This window comes from Pithys albifrons, chromosome 5 (genome assembly GCF_047495875.1).
Source record: "Pithys albifrons albifrons isolate INPA30051 chromosome 5, PitAlb_v1, whole genome shotgun sequence".
Lineage (NCBI taxonomy): Eukaryota > Metazoa > Chordata > Aves > Passeriformes > Thamnophilidae > Pithys > Pithys albifrons.
Genome location: NC_092462.1, coordinates 26661523 through 26679301, shown reverse-complemented (window position 1 = coordinate 26679301; position 17779 = coordinate 26661523). Strand labels below are relative to the sequence as shown.

Sequence of the window (17779 nt, the reverse complement as noted above, 5' to 3'; positions counted from 1 at the left end):
TGACATTTAAATTTCTCTGGACAATTCTAGTGTGTAGCACTAGATAAGAATAAGGATTGAAATTACATTAGTCCTTTCAAATTCATGGACTAAAGATTGGTTTAGTTGCATTTCTATAGCATAGAGAACATAATGTAGTAATCTATTATAGCTGGAAAATAGTAAGATAGCCATGAGCTTACAAGTAGGAGAGTAATTTCAGAAATGGGAGTGGATTTATTTCACTGTTGCAGGAAAGTTGGTGGTTTGGGTGCCTTCCTGCAGCACAGTTTCTTTTTTAGGCAAACATTGATCTGTATGGGAAAATGTGTGTTAGAGTCATTAGAAGAATAATTGGAGAAGGAAGAATCTTCTGTGGGAAAATAGTGTATCCAACAACTGCTGTTCTCTGCTGATTGCTTGGATCAGCAGAGTTGTCTATTTCAGGCACTGGGAGTGGATTAGGTTTGTCTGGGAGAACTAAATTTCAAACAGTGCTGGTGGTGTGTGTCTCAGCTGTGCAATGAAGGCTAATTCTGACTAAGAATAGTATTAAAACTATGTTGTTAATAAACATTTGCCAAATTATATGTGTTTAAAACAGCCATCAGCGTTGCAAATGGTATTGATGCTGTTGCATCTTTTTTAGAAAAAGTCCAAGTTTTAGCCAATTACAGGTTCCATAAAACTTAAATATGACAGTGAGCATGAACTTTAATACATCTTAGGGTTAACCTTTAATATCAAAGCTAGCCTCTGCCTGATCCCATGAAAACTTGGATCACCGTGAAAACCAGTTATGAATAAGTCTAGATAATAGTCCTCATGAAAATTTGACTGTCCTCTAAACTAAATTACAAGGTGGCTTTTTAATATTAAATTCTGATGGAGCTCACATTACACTAGGTGTACCTCATGCCATTATAGGGCCCTTTTATAGTTCAGACATTTTATGATGAGGTAAAAATTAACATTAACAATGCTTGTGCATAGTAGTATATAATTTGCCGCCTGACCCACTGGTATTTCTACAGACAACAGGTCCTTGAGGTAGTCTCTTAAAATATTAACACACGAAACCACTAAAAATTATTCTTAAAATCGTAACACATCCCCTCTGTAAACTGGATGAAATTAACAACCTTGATTTTTTTTAATACCAATCCACCTGTGTTGTTATTAATACAAATTGCTCCAAGTCCTAAAAGTAGATTAATTTTGAAATCTGAAATTTGTCTTGTTGTCATCTTATGCAATGTGGTGGTTTCTAGGCAGTGATTTGATATCTGTACCAAAGGGTTAAAATAAAACACATGAAAGAGCCATCACTTGCTGATGGTTTTCTATGCAGCTGCCAAACAGTATTCAAATGGGGAAGTTCCTTACTTTTCTTTCAAAACATAACTGTTGAACTCCGGTTCCCAGGCTTTGTGTTCCCTGTCCCAGCTTTAGCAGGCAAAGAAGCTTGTGGTAGATTCTTACTAGATAAAACTTTGATATTATTGTAGGAAGTTGAAGTGAGATGTTTAGAAAAGTGTTATAATTCTTGGTTAGTCTGATTCCTTTCACTCCTTTCAGCATTTCACAGTAGTTTTGAACAAATCCTTAGGTCATTTAAGCAAGAGATTTAAGACCAGGAGATGCTTCAGTGAACAGCAGAACTACAATGTTGTCAATCCGAAGTGCTGTCTTGACCAAGCCTTCACTCATGCTTTCTTGCAGCTATGTGCCAGCTCAGCTGTAAATATCATGTATTTACAACAGACAGCTAAGACCTTAGTCATTGATTTTCTAACCATGTTCTTCTATGTCCCTTGAATGTTGTCTGTGTGATGGACTAATGATGGTCTGCCCCTCGCATTTCTGTAACAGGGATACCTGCATGCCTTTCTGAGGGGAAGGTGTTTTATTTCATTTCTCACATCATTGGCAGCATTCGTTTTGATAGATTTCTTCCGCCCCCACCCACACCCCTCTAAGTGACATAAAAGATAGCATAAAGCATGAAGTCAGCAATATTTCAAGAATATAATGGCAGGATACAGACAGTAAGAGGACTGGGCATTGCTTCTCATGTACTTACTACTCTTCTGAATAAACGAGACATAAATGCCAGAAACAAACCTGATAGAGTTGTTATCTGCACTGACTTTGAATGTTGCAGAAGTAATACCCAGTGAGCATTTTACTTAATACCTTATGCTGCAGATGCACTCGAGATTTGAAATATTAGAGGAGACATGGCTTAGTTTCAAATCATCTAAATATGTTGTCTTTTTACTTGGAAGCTTAGTTCAGATGGCAAGTCAGATCTGTCTCTTAATCTCCTTATCCTCACTAGCACTGGATAGGGGGAAACTTGCATGTTTTCCTTAATGTAGCCAGGTTTTAACTACTGCGACTTGTTTCATGTGTGATAAGAATACAGTGTTGAGTCATGTTCAGCTTGGCATCCACCATAGCTGCCGTGTTTCTCAGCAGAGCTGCTGCTCAGCCAGTCAGTTCCTAGTCTCTGCTGACACACCACTTCTTCCACTCCACATTTGAAAACATTCTAAAGCTCTGCATCATGTAAGACCTGTACTCATCCTAATTAAGGCCGCTTCTTCCGTTATCAATACCAGCAGCTTTTGCAAAGCATCTTTTTCTTACCTCTTTAGAGATTTTGAAGTAACGTGGGTCTTCTTCTTGGACTTTGGCCAGAAGTTTTCTTGTGGTATGTAACTGGTACAGCCCTGAGCAAAGAGCAAGAATTTGACTCAAAAGCTGTGCATCAACCTCTGAGTGACACTTCAAAACCTTACTACTAAAAAGATTAAATCAAGTAGTCACTGCATATTTCTTCTGCCAGAAGTCATAATAACCTGGCCAAGAAATTAGCCCTGACAAATTTCAGTGTGAAAACAATATGGGGCTAATGAGTACCTAATCATTCTAAAATAAACATTTGAAGCTGCATTGTTCTTCATTGACTGACATTAAAGTGCTTCCATCTGTAGTGACAACCTTATGTTACTCTTGCTGGTGTGCAAGATATATTAACTATAAGAGGATTTTTTGTATGAGAGAAAAAAACTCCACATGCTTCTCTGTGACATGCTTGTCTCAGTTTATTTCTTTGTTGCTGTATTTTCAACCATGGCCAGCTGGAACTTCATGTGAGAAAGCTCATTATTAAATTACATTTTTTATAATGTAAATTGTGGTATCTGAGAGCTTTCTTTGGCCTTCGAAATGGCCACATGGTTATAGGTTTGCTTTGAACTGCTAATGATAGATTGCTGATGAGAGCAAGAATGTGCAAGAATACCTCCTAAGTGACTTGCCCTGTGCAGTATACCTGTGTTTCGAAGGAGGGGAAGAGGTGAAGAGAAATATTATTCAGCTGTTCATATACACATACGTCTGTATGTTGTCAGTAGTGCTATCACTATAAGATTATGACACATCTGTCTATTAACTATTTGAAGAGGCATTTGATGGGTAATTTTTAGGTTTTAAGTTCAGGGATATTGTTAAAAGGCTAATAAGTAAGTATTAATTGGGTTACAGTAGTGATTTTAAAATTTGCAATAGTTTGTGGGTATATCTTCTTGATTCAAATTTATCTGAAAAAAGTGCAAGATTAAATAGAAGGAAACCTTATTCAGGAAAGTTTGTGAAGGAAAGCATATGGCTTACTAATCTTCTGTTATCCCCCTTCAGGCATGGAGATAGGTAATAAAATACAGCCTCCTCTGCTCAGTGCTGTTTCTGCTGCTGCTCTGCTTGATTCCTGCTATTTGTCTGTTCTGTTTGTGCAAATGAAGGGGAAGGAAGGGAACAGAACAGAGAGGGAATGGGGGGAGCTGTGGCTCATTCCCAGCTGTTCACAGCCAGAGAAGTTGTCTGGGTGCAGTGAACTGAAGTATTTTTCTGTCAGAATGAGGAGTGAGAGTACCATGGTGCTGCAAGTCTCTGACTTGAAAGGAGATGCAATGCATTGCAACAGTACCATCTGGCCTCTGCATTTGTCATTGCTTTGTCATATCCTTACCATGTCTGCCCATCTATTAATATACTGCAGTAGAAAGCTACCTCATAACATGCGACTGAAATGAACTGCCCCTTTTAAATTTAGGAGCGCTCAGAACCCTCTTCCTGCCTTCAGACTTGCTTTGATATCAGTTGGGTGTGTAACATTACAGACCAGGCTGCATATTAACAGTCCTTAACCTCATAAAAACCATGTTTGACACCTTCTGCTTCATTTGCATTTCATGTGCTGTGTGATGGCTTGTTGCAAGAATTTATACCGATGAAAGTTTCCCACTATGCAAAGTACTGCTATATAACTGTTGCATCATAGCTGAAGAGCTGTAAGCAATACAGGGGAAAATACTATTCCAAAGGAACTAGTGTTACTATAATTACATACTGCTAAATCAATAAAGTAACATTCCTCTCATATTATATTTTTAAAGGGTGAACCAGGTTTCATTGGGCCACAAGGAGAACCTGGCTTGCCAGGACTACCAGGAACAAAGGTAAGGGTAATTGGCCAATGCTCTGGTGTGAAGTCCCTAGAGCTGATGTCAAATTTAAGTTCCCTCAGCAAGTAGTGGAGACTGAGACTGTACTAATGGAGAAAAATGCTGAAAATCAAAGTTAATCACCCAGTCCTGATAGATAGATAGATAGATAGATAGATAGATAGATAGATAGATAGATAGATAGAAACATACATACACACAGAGAGACATACAGATATACATACTGGTGCCCTCAAAAATTTAAAGACATGTTGTCTCATAACTTATTAAATACCCTTTTTCCATGTTAGAATCCCAAAACTGACTTGTTCAAGAGACAGAATATTCATGACTGAAAAAATTATATTTTCATAAATGTTCATAGCTTGAAAGTGTGTGGGGATTAGCATTTTTTAGAATCAAACTCTGAAAGTACAGATACACTAAACCACTGTTTCTTCTGTTGGCTTGGTTTCATTGGTGGTGCTGATTTGGTGTGCTAAAGACTGACCAGTATTTTGTGATATATGTGTATCTGTTGCAATAGGGTGACAGAGGAGAGGCAGGCTCTGCTGGGAAGGGTGAGCGAGGTGAACCTGGAGTCCCTGGACCAAAGGTCAGTCTGATTTTACATTGGAAATGTTAGTTTTATACTTTATGAACACACCTTTTCCTGTGGAGAAATAGAACCAAACTTGCTGAATGAGCTTCTAAATGAAAATGCTGTCAAATACTATAGTTTAGTCCAGAAGACAATGGAGTTTTGTGTTCACAGCTGTGGAACTGCAGTCTGAATAGACTCTTATTTAGTCTACAAAGTAAAGACTCTACCTACATACATTGTCATGGAACTGGCCTAATTCATTCCAGCTGAAGTCTTGACCCCTACGTCCCTAACTTTCAGCCTCAGAGTTTGAACTCTTTGACCACTGTAGCTATTGAATGCAGAGAAAATCCATTTTGCATGCTGTTTTCTAACTCTCTAAGAAAGAAATCGGTCTCACTACATTTTAGCATTGTCCTAACATTTCCCCCTGTGTAGATGCTGTCAAATTTTTCTTTGCTAGTGCATCTTAAAAAGGCCAATTCTGTGCTCCTTGGCCTGTTAGTTTGTGTTCACCTGAACTGTTCAGAAAAGAGGTTGTGCTAACACTTTAGTTTAATCTTATGGTAGAATGTTTAACTATCTTCTCTATCTCTTGACTATCATTTCTCAAGAGCTATGAAATGACAAAGGCCATTCCTGAAAACCAGTGTTAATGATGCCTACTCTTTCTTAATGCCAATACTACTTTTCCTTTCAAATGGTAGAATCTGTGAGCTTTGCACTCTGGTATTAGAGAATATAATAATCTGAGTGCTATTAAATTCAGTGCCTTTACAGACTCATTGCCTTGATAACATCAAATTAAGTATTTGTGCTGTTTCATACTGTAGTTAGTCATTACTAATTTCTTTTTCTCTGGACTCCTATTTCTCTATCATTTTTCTCCTATCTTCCTTCAAACAGGGGAAAACAGGTGAACCTGGATCTAGAGGCCCAAAAGGGTCAAAGGTTAGTAGTAAAGAAACTGTCCTTATTGGAGTAATTACACAATGATTTCTAGGATAAATGATTTGGAACATTTCACAGCAACTTCACTTATGTCTTTAAAAGAAGCTGTAACAATCTCCAGAGTTCTTTTTAAGTGAAATCTTCTGATGTTCAACTTTAGCTATTAAGTCAAATCCTGTGTTTTCAGCACTGTGTTTTTAATCCTTTTTCTGTTATAACATCCATTCCGCTCTGCTCTGGTTTTCCTCGTGCAACTTGGTTTCTCTCTGTGTAACTGATGTGGGTTTGTCTTCCCACATGCCAGGACCTGACTATGCTATTATTGGTTTTGCAATAATTTTGTGGATCCACACTTGGGTGAGTAAGGAGTAAGGGCTACTCCAAGTACTGCAGGCTGATATGATCGCCAGAAGTCTTACAAAGGCAAGAGTTATCCGTTGCATTGCTGTTTTGCCTACTTAAAAATCCCTTCTTTGAGTATATCTCTTTGTCTACCCATCTGTCTCTCAATAGATATGGTTGGGTCACTTATATGGAGAGATAAAATTTATGCTTTTCTGTTACTTCATCTGCTTTGCAAAATAGTGTGATCACTGGGTTTCTTCAAAACAAAAGCAAAATGAAATATATTTGTTTAGGTGGCTATTGAGTCTACTATGAGAATAAAGGTGACAAGACAACACAGACTGGTATGATACTGTTTGCATTACTTAGAAGGTTCTTGAAGAGCGGCCATAAATGCTTAAGGATATGATTAAATAAGTACCATTTAACTTCATTCATTCTCACCAGAAAGAAGTGCTGGAAAGCAGGGGAACTGGTGAGGGGATTAAAGTATCAGGGTGAGAGTAGAAGAGTAAATCAGCGTCTCATTTGACTACAGTAGCTGGGCACCTGCCCTGTGCATCAAAATTATAAAGATATCCCTTTTAATTCCCTTCTTATCAAAAGTTATATATGATTTTCATTTTACCTGTATACCTGTCATGAAAATCTAGCCCACACAGAAATCAGTCTAGTGGTTGAGAACATAATTTTTTAAGAGTTTCATTGACATGTTCACTAGCTGCTGTCAAGGCAACACTGAAGGGAAAGGCAGACGACACAACCCTGATTATGCCCTGCCACCAGCCTGCTCTCCATATGTCTTCATTAGTCCTATGAAAGTTTTCTGTTTTCTATGTATTCTGGTGAATTATTCATTCTTTCCCGACTTTTACCAAAGTTCTCTAGGTTTCAACAGGACTAAAAGTTGAAGTACTTATCCATATTAATTTCAAGTAGTATAAAAATATAAGATCTTGCTGTGAAAGTGACTGAAATTAAATGAACAGTGGATGCTGGGTTATGAATGCACACGTTTGAAATTCCCTCCATCATTTCAAACATAATACTAATAGGAAGAAAAAGCTGTGTGTAACTTGGCAATGATCTTAAGCCTTCCACAGAAAGGGAGTCAAGAAACGCTAACGTTGACAGTAATGTTGTCTTTGTAGGGGAGGCAGTGAATCAGAGTGGGAAAATTCAGAAAGTGGAGTCGTGATCACTGAAAGAAAAGTGTATACATTTTGAAACATACCTTTGAAGAAGTTGTTGACTTTTCAGCCTGAGTGATTTCCTTTCTCCGTTATTCGTTCCAAGCTTTTGATAATAGTGTCATTAAGAAGAGGGATATTTTACAAAATTACTTGATTGGTAATCTGTCTTTTTTTATTCTTTAGTGTTTCTTATTCCAAAGCAATACAGCACTCTACTAATACACACAGAACTGAATTCATCATTGTCAACTTTATCATTACACAGATTTTTGAAGGACTTTGAATTAAGATCCACATTCCGTTTGGGATGAGAGGCCCCTTAAATCAGTCTATTTAAGAAAACATATTTTACAAGGGAAGAACTGTGCTATATGTTGTTAAATGGCATGTCTGTTTTCAAATATCGTTTTTACATAGGGTGATACAGGTGAAAGAGGTGACACAGGATCTGCAGGTCCTCGGGTAAGTCTACTTTTCATCACAGCTCTTTGTTTTGTACTCTTAGATTCAGTCCACATGAACTGAAATTCTAGCAGTAACTCTAGTTAAAAGTCCAGATGAAACTGGTCACTAGACTCCCTTAGAACGTGTGCTGCTAACTGGCCTTTAATATGACTAACATCCCACCAATGTTGCAGTCTCCTGTTCACAGTTCATGGGCAGGATATTAAATGCCAGATGTTCTGACATTGTTCACAACCAATACAGAACTAGAGTATAGGAACTGCTTAAATATTGCCCTCAGAAGTTTCATATATTTGCTTTCCCACTTCAGCACAAGCCACTGTGTACTAACCTGCTTATTTATCTTTTTTAAATTGTTTTTCTTTAAAAACAATTTTAATGTTAACTTTTGTGTTTTGTAGTAGTATATTGTAAGTACAGTAAGATTCCAATACCACACAATAAAGTCAAAGCATGTGTCAGTAGTTAAGAGTCTAGAACAGTCTTTTGGCAGTTGTCTCAATTTTTATGGAAAATGTATTACAGGGACCACCTGGACAGAAGGGTGATCAAGGTGCAACAGAGATAATTGATTATAATGGCAATATCCATGAAGCTCTGCAGGTATGCAAACTTAACAAGGCTGGATTGGCTTAGTCTAGTCTGGGAAAAAGCAGTTTGACAGGATTGTATATCTGTTTTGCATAGAGCTTGAATACATTTTTGTGTGCAAAATTACTAAGCTTATTAATCAGGAATCACTTTCTATATTTGGAAACCAGGTTTTCTGTTTGGTGTTAGGCAAACTGTTTCCTTGATAAAATTGAGCTGAGTGAATTAGTTCCATGTCCCCTGGAGAGTATTGACATCATCTAATGAGGGTAAAGCTGATTCATTGCTGGCTCTAGTGTTTAGTGCTGAATTCATGTAATAAACCACATACACAGGTTCAACAGAAGTGTCTGCTTTTCAATTCATGTAGTATTATATTGACACCTTTTTTCCTTGTTTTCCTCTTCCTATAAAATGCAAAGAGCAGAATATTTGAGATTTGAAAACCACGTAACATGGTTCCATTAGTAAGCTGTGGATTCAATCAGCAACTTGAGTGTGTTAAATAGACCAAGCACCAGTCTTCTCACTTATTCATTTCTGGAAAACCTATTTTGACTGGTGTGCAGAAAAGTGTGGGGGATTAAAGTGGGGTTACAAAAAGAATGAATGAGTGTTTGCATAAAAGCAAAGGACCAAGCTGACATATGTCATTGCAGTCAAGATGATGTACATTGCTGTATACTCAGATGCAAATTCTGTGCAGTATAACTCCACCAAAGTGAATGGCTTGCTTATGTGCAACTGAAGACTGGACTTGGCTCATTGTGCATCTGATCACTTTCTCACTGAAGCTGATGAACTTTTTTCTTACATTTACTCAGTGGGAGTGGGTAAATGTCTGACCGGTCATTTGGTTTTCAAGACTCTTTTGGAAAATAAAAAAAAAATCTCATTGCCTTTGCTAAAATCTAAAAGCCTGTATGTTGTTAAGGCTAAGCCCACTCTTTCATTATGACTAGTATCTATGGGGAAGTCTGCAGAGGCATGTTGTGAGACTCTGCATTATTTTGTGTCATTTGGTTGGCTTGTAAGGGAATTCAGACAAACAACTTTCAGTCATTTAAATCGCTCTCTGAGTTACATGCCTAAAAAATAGCCTGAAATTAATGTTGCACATTACCAGACACAGATTTACCAGGGGCTTTAGCCCCTGTATCTCCTGTATTCCATCTTTGTGTCTTAACTCTGACATCGGTCTTACTTTCAAGCTTCCTCAGAAAGCCTGCAGCACATAAAGAAGTCTTAAAAAAGAACTAAAGCCTTTTGTAGTGGTTGAAACATATTAGGAATCCTTTATCCCATTGCAAATCATTTCGGATGTCATCACCTTCTGATCCAGGGCAACAAATAATTGATATTAATAGGAATGGCTGTGCAAGGAGGGTGTAAGTGAGATTTTAAAGGATCAGTTGAAAATATGCTTGCCAATTCCAGCTCAGTCCTTTCAGATGGCAAACTCCCATTCCTGCGTCTCCTTGTGCCAAATTTTTAGATGCTCTAAGATTTGCAGTTCTCTCATGGAAATGCATGAGAACTTTTAGTGCTCAGAACCGAGCTAACTTGCACATAATTTGGCCTGCTGATTTAAGAAGTTGACAAGACATTGCAAGATCTGGACTGCCTGTCTGTTTTTTATAATTCTGTAATACATCATCAGGCAGTCTAGCAATTCAGTCACTTTACCTTGTGCCTCCTTCTCGATCTCATGTGACAGTGGAGAGTGAGATGTCTTAGTTCATCAGCACTGAAAATTGCAATCTTAGAATTGTCGTCATAGTTTGATGCCGTGAATGACCCTTCCCCCCAAAAACAGGACTTCGAGCCACGTTAGTGTAGGGTAAGATAAAAAGTAAAGGTCCTTTAATAACACAGGGCCTACAGCCCACAGGAATACAGGATGACATGCATGTGTCTCAGTTCTTGTTTCCATGGCTTTTATAATAAGATCCCTCCAATCATTGCTTTACACATTTCTCAGTCCAGCCCCAGTCCCACCCCTGGTCCAACCCCCTGGAATTGGGTCTGGGGTCGTCAAGACCCTCTGTCTTCATCAGCTCTTCTTCTTCAGCCACACAAAGGTCTCTTGGAGTTCATCCAATTCTGGCTTTTGGGTCATTCTGACCTATGTTTATGTTTCATTTTGCAGGCCTTCTGATATCCTTCAGCTCTTTACCTTGGAAAGGAGTCTAAACAAGATTAATTAACTAAAGGAATTTGAGCTCCCTGTTCTGGGACAGGGGTAGTGATAGAAAGGCATTAAACTTAAACTGTTAGAAATACTAACCCTCTAAAAATCTACAACTACTGTGTTCCTAAAATCTACAAAATGTGAAAATCAGAACAAAAACCCTTTCGGCATCAGTTAGTTCCAACCAGATCCTTGCTGAGAGTATGTGACTTTCACTTGGAGGACCAGATATAGAATTTGTGTATCTATTGAAACTGCTCTTCAGACCTATTCTACAGACTTTCCCATGGCAAAATGCAGTAGCTTCAAAAGTTTAATATTTGTAGGAACTACAGCATTAGATATTAAAATATCTGCCACTGTAAAGGAATCCATTAGTGTGAATGCGTAAACAATGATTTACAATGCTTATTTTAGTTTTTCAAATCTAGATAAACTGAAATGTTCAGTATTTTTGAAGTTCTTGATATGATTCCATTAATAAGTTAAAATTCAAAGGATATGAGTATATTAAAGCCTTGTGTTAGAGAACAATTTTTTCAAGTACTTTGCACTAAGCAGGTTTCAGATTCTTGCTGACAGTATGTATTGTTGCATGACACAAAGATTCTTTTAAAGCTGAAAACAGAAGATCTGCAAATCTTTATTTTCACATAGGAAAAAAAAAGAGAAAAAGCAAAATATTTCTTGTTTCATTGAGGCCAGTAAGTTCTTCACAAGCAAAAGGAAAGCATGTGCAAGCTGCAATATTTGGTGGTTTTACTCTTTTTAAAAATACATACAAGCATTTCAATTACTTTTAAACACCTTTGCACTTGCGTTTAAACTTTTTTGCAAAAAAAAAAACAAGTAGTGTCAGGTGAAGATATTTTGCCTCCTTCTGTGATGAAACTGTCTTTTGTCTTTTCAAACATTTAAAGCAGAATTGTAGTATATATCTGTGGGTTGTGAACTGGCAGTTTTGGATTTAAAACTGCATTTCCATATGAAAATCAATCTTGTATCTCCACTCTAGGAACATTTTTTATTAATTAAACATTAGTGCAAAACCTGGAGACCTTACAAAACATAGGGCTAGTCTTTTAGTCAACTTAAGACACCAACTCATCATGTTTTCTTAAAAAGTTTAAAAAACCTTTTGGAAGACTTCTGCTATGATTTGGCTATTTAGTTGTCATTTATTTGATCTCTTAAGTTGTACAAAAAGCTGAAGTCTTCACCTATGTAAAACCCTAATTCCCACAGAAGCCAAGCAACACCAAGAGTTAAAAATAATGGGGGTTTTATTCATTTTTTGGAGACATGGTGTCTCCCAGATGCAGCATAGGTTCTGTGAAGATGATAATCATAGCAAGCAGAAAAATTTAGATCATTGTTTAATTCTGCTAATGTTGTCTCTTTTTAATACATTTTGCCAACAGAGGATTGCCACCCTGACTGTCACGGTAATTCCTGTTGCATGACTTACTGTGTGTTGTAAAACTTCTCTTTTGTTCATAACTCTGCTAGCTCAGGATATGTCTTCATTGGATGTCAACCTGGTTCATCATAGCACGTATTCATTTATTTGCTTGGTGTTCCCTTAACAGAAAACCCATTGTTAAAAGCCATCCAACAATGGAACCAATTCTGCTCCTGATGAATTAATGGGAAAATCTAAGTTCACTTAAGTAAGAAAGCGAGAAAACAAAGAAGTCAATACTTTATTAGGTACACATCTAGGCAGATAGATGCTTTGGAATTTCTGGTGTCCATTCCCATCTGCAGGTATCTGTGTGGGAGTCAAGTGAAAACGTGAAGCAGGATTTGAGTACCAAACAATTTTCTTTTCTCAACCTTATTTTCAGGTTAGAAATTCAGCTCTTTCAAATTGTGAAGAAACTTCATTTGGGAGTTTTCAGACCAGCTGAAAATTAAACATTTTCTGAAAAAAGGCCTGTTTCGATTACTTTGCTTACTATAAATAAGTAAAGTAGAAAGCCCAAGTATGAGGAATTCTGTTTTCCCATCTTATCAGATCTCAGAGATAAAGTTAAAATTTCTGGCACCGCTCCCCAAAATGGGGACAACTGAATACTCCAGTTCTCTTATTCCGGTAGGAATTTCTGTAGGAGGTTTAGCCACATCCAGCAGACACAGTATCTGAGAATACTGACACCAGCTGGGAGATGCTTATAGTGTTGCAGGTTCAGCCATTTGTTAAAGCTGCAAACTTGGTATAAACAAATTTTTTTATTCTTCTTTTTTGTTTCAAATTCTTCTCTACAAGATTGCTGTTAGTCCTATTTTCCCATCTGTACATACCCCTTCTTTGTGTTAATTCAGGAGATTTTTAAATATTGTTGTGGGTTTTTTTAAAGCATCCCCACTATGGACCATGCAGACCAGTACTTGATAAATGACACTGTGTCTACAGTCCAAGGTAGAAATTATAGAAATTACTCCATGGCAATTTCACAAAGTGCTGGATATCCCCAAATGCACTTGGCATCTTTTAGCAGAATCCTCTTTGCAATTGGTTGGAGATTTCTCCTTATCTCAGGTTGTTTTGAATTAGGCTGTGAGGGCTGTCAAATATGGCTGAGGTGAGTTTTGGTCTCCCTTCCATTAACAGGAGCTTTGCCATTTCATCAATAGGAGCAGAAGACTTTATTATAAAATATGATCTGTACTGTTATTTTAACAGTTTTTTGTGGTATCCTTCTGGTTGTTCAGAGCTGTCATTAACAACTTGTCCACAACTGGTCATGGTTCCCCTTGTGTTAAAAATCTAACCCATTTTTTTACAGTAGCTATATTAACATTCACTCTATGCTTATGTGGCAAGTTCTTCAGGAATTTGAGGTTTGTATATTTCTGTTTAGGGACCACCAGGACCACCAGGACCTCAAGGGCTGCAAGGGCCAAAGGTGATCTTCCCTATTTTACCCATTGTATCTTAAGAGTGGAGTACATTGTTTTTTCAAATGATGTATGTGCACAGGTAAATGGAGCTTTTTTACAGTTTCTTGAACTGTAATTTTACCAAATATGGCATGTTTCCATTGTTGTATCCCAGATTCTTGACATGTAGCTTTCCAGATTGGGTGCTGTGATTGGTTACCACACAGAGGTGCTCAACTGAGAACCAGCAAAATTAGTTAGTAGCGAAAGTGTGCAGAAGCATCCCATTCAGAGATCTGCACTGAGGCAGTTCCTTAGGACATTGCAGAGTAGCTACAGAACCAGACAGTGGCTCCTATGCCTTCCTTCTGGCTGAGTGGGAATGAGGTAAGCAAAACTGTGCAAGACACCACTGGCCACAGTATGAGTGCATGTGAATGCAGCTTTTATCGTGGTGTTACCCACCCAAATAAGTACAGTATTTTCTAATGTCAGTAGAAATTAAAACATACACGTGGGGAGGAGCCTGGCTGGAAACCCAAGCCTGCTAATGCCACCTGGCTGGTGCTATACGTAATACCAGAAGGGTTAGTGAGCAGACCGCACAGAGGCAATGAATACCATATGCTGTACTTTTCTATAAAATTTAAATAATAAATCTGCCTGTACTTAAGTGTTGAAGTTAGTGGGCTCTCTCATAATTGCTTTTTAAATTAGTAGTAGATGTTGCACCTTCCCTCAGTGTCTCTAAGCTCTTCCAAGAGCAAATAAATGCATCTTCAATAACAACACGAGACATTTCAGTTTTAGATTTCATCCAGCATTTCATATGGAAATACATCATGATACACATGTTTATTTTATTGAGAAATTATGAGAACAGGGTTCATTCTTCTATGTGAAAACTGATTATAGAATATACAGTTAAGAGTTCAGAAATCGCTTTTTGCATTATCATCTCCCCAGCATTTCTGCAGCCTGGAGTATGTCCTAAAACACAGAGGAGTTGGAGTGTGGAAGGAGTTGTGTTTCTTCATAGAGATGAGCATTCTCATTCAAAATGCATGACATTAAGGTAGAATTGAACATTATGGGAGTTTGCTTACAATATCATAGACTCTACCCATCGATATAACTTTCTCCCTTAGAGAATGCTTCTTAGAAACTGGTCATAGGAAATGTTGTGAATGTGAACTCCTTCACTGGATGATTCATATTGGCCAGGGGAAGAAAACATAAAGTGTCTGTCTATCTTACGTAAATCAAGACCCATGATTCCATCCATATTTATTCTGATAGTGGGCAGAGTTGCATTGGATTGGGGTCTTTTCAGTCCTGGGATTTTGTCTTCTTTTTCCTCTCTTTTTGTGCATTTGTCTGGCCTTTATGCAACCCAGAGTTTGTGTAACGTCTAAATCAGCAATGCTGTTTTTTTGGTGTAAGTTTTATACATATGCTGGGGGGTTTTGTCAGAATATTCTGTGGCTTTTTTATTTTTAATTATGGTATTTTCTCTGCCTCTTTCCTCTAATGTCTGGGGCAATGGGGAGAGTCCAATTCCATCTTATCTTTTGCAGGGTGAACCAGGATCCCCGGGAACTCCAGGAGTTGATGGAGAGCAGGTACATTGTGTGTAAATCACCTAGTGAAGAACATGTGAGCAACCATAGGTTATTTCAAGAGATTTCCATGACCCCAAGTTGTAACGTAGATTTCATAATCTAAATAATACTATGATTATAGTGACTAATAAAGATCATTATTATATTGCTGCATACTCCGTGATCTAATAATGTCTGCATTTCTGCATTTTAATAGCAAAGGTATATGCATGCACATGACTTACTCAACTTACTAGGATCAAAGCTAGAATTCTGTTGGTGTCTCTGGTTTTTTATGACTTCCTGAATAAGTCCGTATTTTAGGGTCCTAAGGGCTCAAAAGGAGATGCAGGTGATCCTGGAATGCCTGGGGAAAAGGGAGGAATTGGACTGCCTGGCCTGCCAGTGAGTATGAAAAATTAATTAATTAATTAATTAAAGCTACAATCCTTTTTTCCTCTCTTCCATTATCAGGAATTTCCGACAGTGCTGATAAATTACAGAGGGGGCAGAAAGCACTGGGGAGAAAATTCTGAGATTATTCTGCAGCTAATCTAGCAGAAACTGTAAAATTGTCAGAACTTTTCATTACACATACAGTGAAAAACAGTATTGCATTGGAAAGAGGGAGATTAGTTGCCATGCTGACCAGAATTGTACCTCTCTTGTAATGTACAGCACAACTTGGCCAAGTGTAGCTTTTAGGAGAAAGGAGCTATATTTCGAACACTTCTGGGACTTCAGTTGACTTAGATTGAGGAGGGAGAGAAAATTAATCAATATTTATGGGATTCATTCTTCATGTATATATAAAATTTCTCAGTAAAAACAGAAACAGTCACAAAACTGTATTCATAGTGGACTGTATCATGACCAGAGTGCCAGCTTAAGGAATTGTCATGAATATCATGCAACAATTGATAGCTATCAATATGAAAGCATATATTTAAATTTGTTAAGAATTATTTATAAAGTAATTCCAAAGCTTTTAAAAAGTATTTACACTATATGTGTGCTGTGTTATTATTTTTTAAAACTATAATTATTTGCAAATAAGTACTGTAATTTCTAGATTGATTGGATTAAAGCCCTTTATAAACTCTTGTTTCATAATGATTTTGTAGGGAGCCAATGGTATGAAAGGCGAAAAAGGAGATGTTGGTTTGCCCGGTGCCCAAGGTCCTTCAGTAAGTCTGAATGTGGTGGTGTAATGAACACAGGAGTCCAGCAACAGTTCTCCAGCTTTTGATTCTGAACAATATTTCATATTCATCATAACTGATTTTTCCTGAGAATAAACAGACTTCTGGTCATAGAACTAAGTACAGGTTAAGAAGTTTTAAAGGTATAATTCCTGTTGTGTTCTATTCTGTCACTATGAACAACAGTCCTGCTCACTTCAGTGAAAGCCGCCTGACTCTGTTATGAATCAAAATATAAATGGGGAAAAAAACCCCAAACAAACCATAATCTCTCTCAACACCTTATATTCTGGGATTCTCAGAAAGTTCAGTGAGAACCAGACTAGACTGACTTCAGACATGTGACCCACAGTAGGGACTAGTCTTATGAGACCAAACATTTTTTCAAAGCATTGCAAAGGCATTAAAAATCAAACAGAAAAACAAACAGAAACAAAACTGAAAACCAACCAAACAAAAAACCTCCACCAAACAAATGCAAAACAAACAATCTCCCACAAAGGACCTTTATTATATTAACATTGTCAGAGCACAGTAGGATAGGAAACCTCCGAGCACAGGTTAACTACCACTACCTTGACACTGGTGACAGAAGCCATAGCTCTGAGGAGTCAGAGGAAACGATATGCAACCTGCATCTCCTAGTCTCTGTCTCTGAAATGAAACTTAGTTTGTTAGAAGTTAATTCTCAAGATCATTCATCTTGTTCTGCTTGTTTTCATTTGAAGGAAGGCTTTCAGTTTTCAGATTTCACAGATGGTCGAATCTGTCTTATGTTTCAAAGTGCATGTTGTTGCCACTAATGCCATCATCTACAGCTACTGTAGCAAAGTGTTTGTGCATAAGTCTGCAGACCTGATTTAGCATCCCTGCTGCCACTGCAGGTTATGATAACTGCAGCCCTTTAGGATTAAATCCAGGAAGAGGAGTGTTATTAAACTGTATATATCATCATGAAATTCTTTCCGTGGATTTGTTATGAACACAGAAAACCACCACAGAATATGCATGCACTACATGCTGAGCAACCTATTTTAATGACTTAGAGCATTCTTGGTGGAAGTGGTCTAAACTAAATAAAAGATGAGAGAAAGGGCAGTTTGGAAAATATGCCAAAACGCAGCTTGTATTTAATATCTTTTCAATTCATCAGTATTGAGGAGGAATAAAATAACACGTCGTCTTCTGTTTCACTAGATTAAGTAGTACGAAAGAGAACTAAGGAGCACATACCATAAAATATCAAAATTTCAAGCATCCATG

At 37.6% G+C, this 17779-nt stretch overlaps 1 protein-coding gene across 1 annotated transcript in view; it reads left to right on the top strand.

Annotated features, from left to right (window-relative positions):
- Window positions 1-17779, top strand: part of COL25A1 (collagen type XXV alpha 1 chain) — a 322294-nt gene that overhangs the window by 277125 nt on the left and 27390 nt on the right. Inside the window, exons 21-30 of the mRNA XM_071555983.1 lie at window positions 4443-4505; window positions 5038-5106; window positions 6001-6045; window positions 8001-8045; window positions 8574-8651; window positions 12252-12275; window positions 13695-13739; window positions 15291-15335; window positions 15639-15719; window positions 16439-16501. Coding sequence (XP_071412084.1) covers window positions 4443-4505; window positions 5038-5106; window positions 6001-6045; window positions 8001-8045; window positions 8574-8651; window positions 12252-12275; window positions 13695-13739; window positions 15291-15335; window positions 15639-15719; window positions 16439-16501 — 558 coding nt within the window. The remainder of the gene's footprint in view (window positions 1-4442; window positions 4506-5037; window positions 5107-6000; window positions 6046-8000; window positions 8046-8573; window positions 8652-12251; window positions 12276-13694; window positions 13740-15290; window positions 15336-15638; window positions 15720-16438; window positions 16502-17779) is intronic.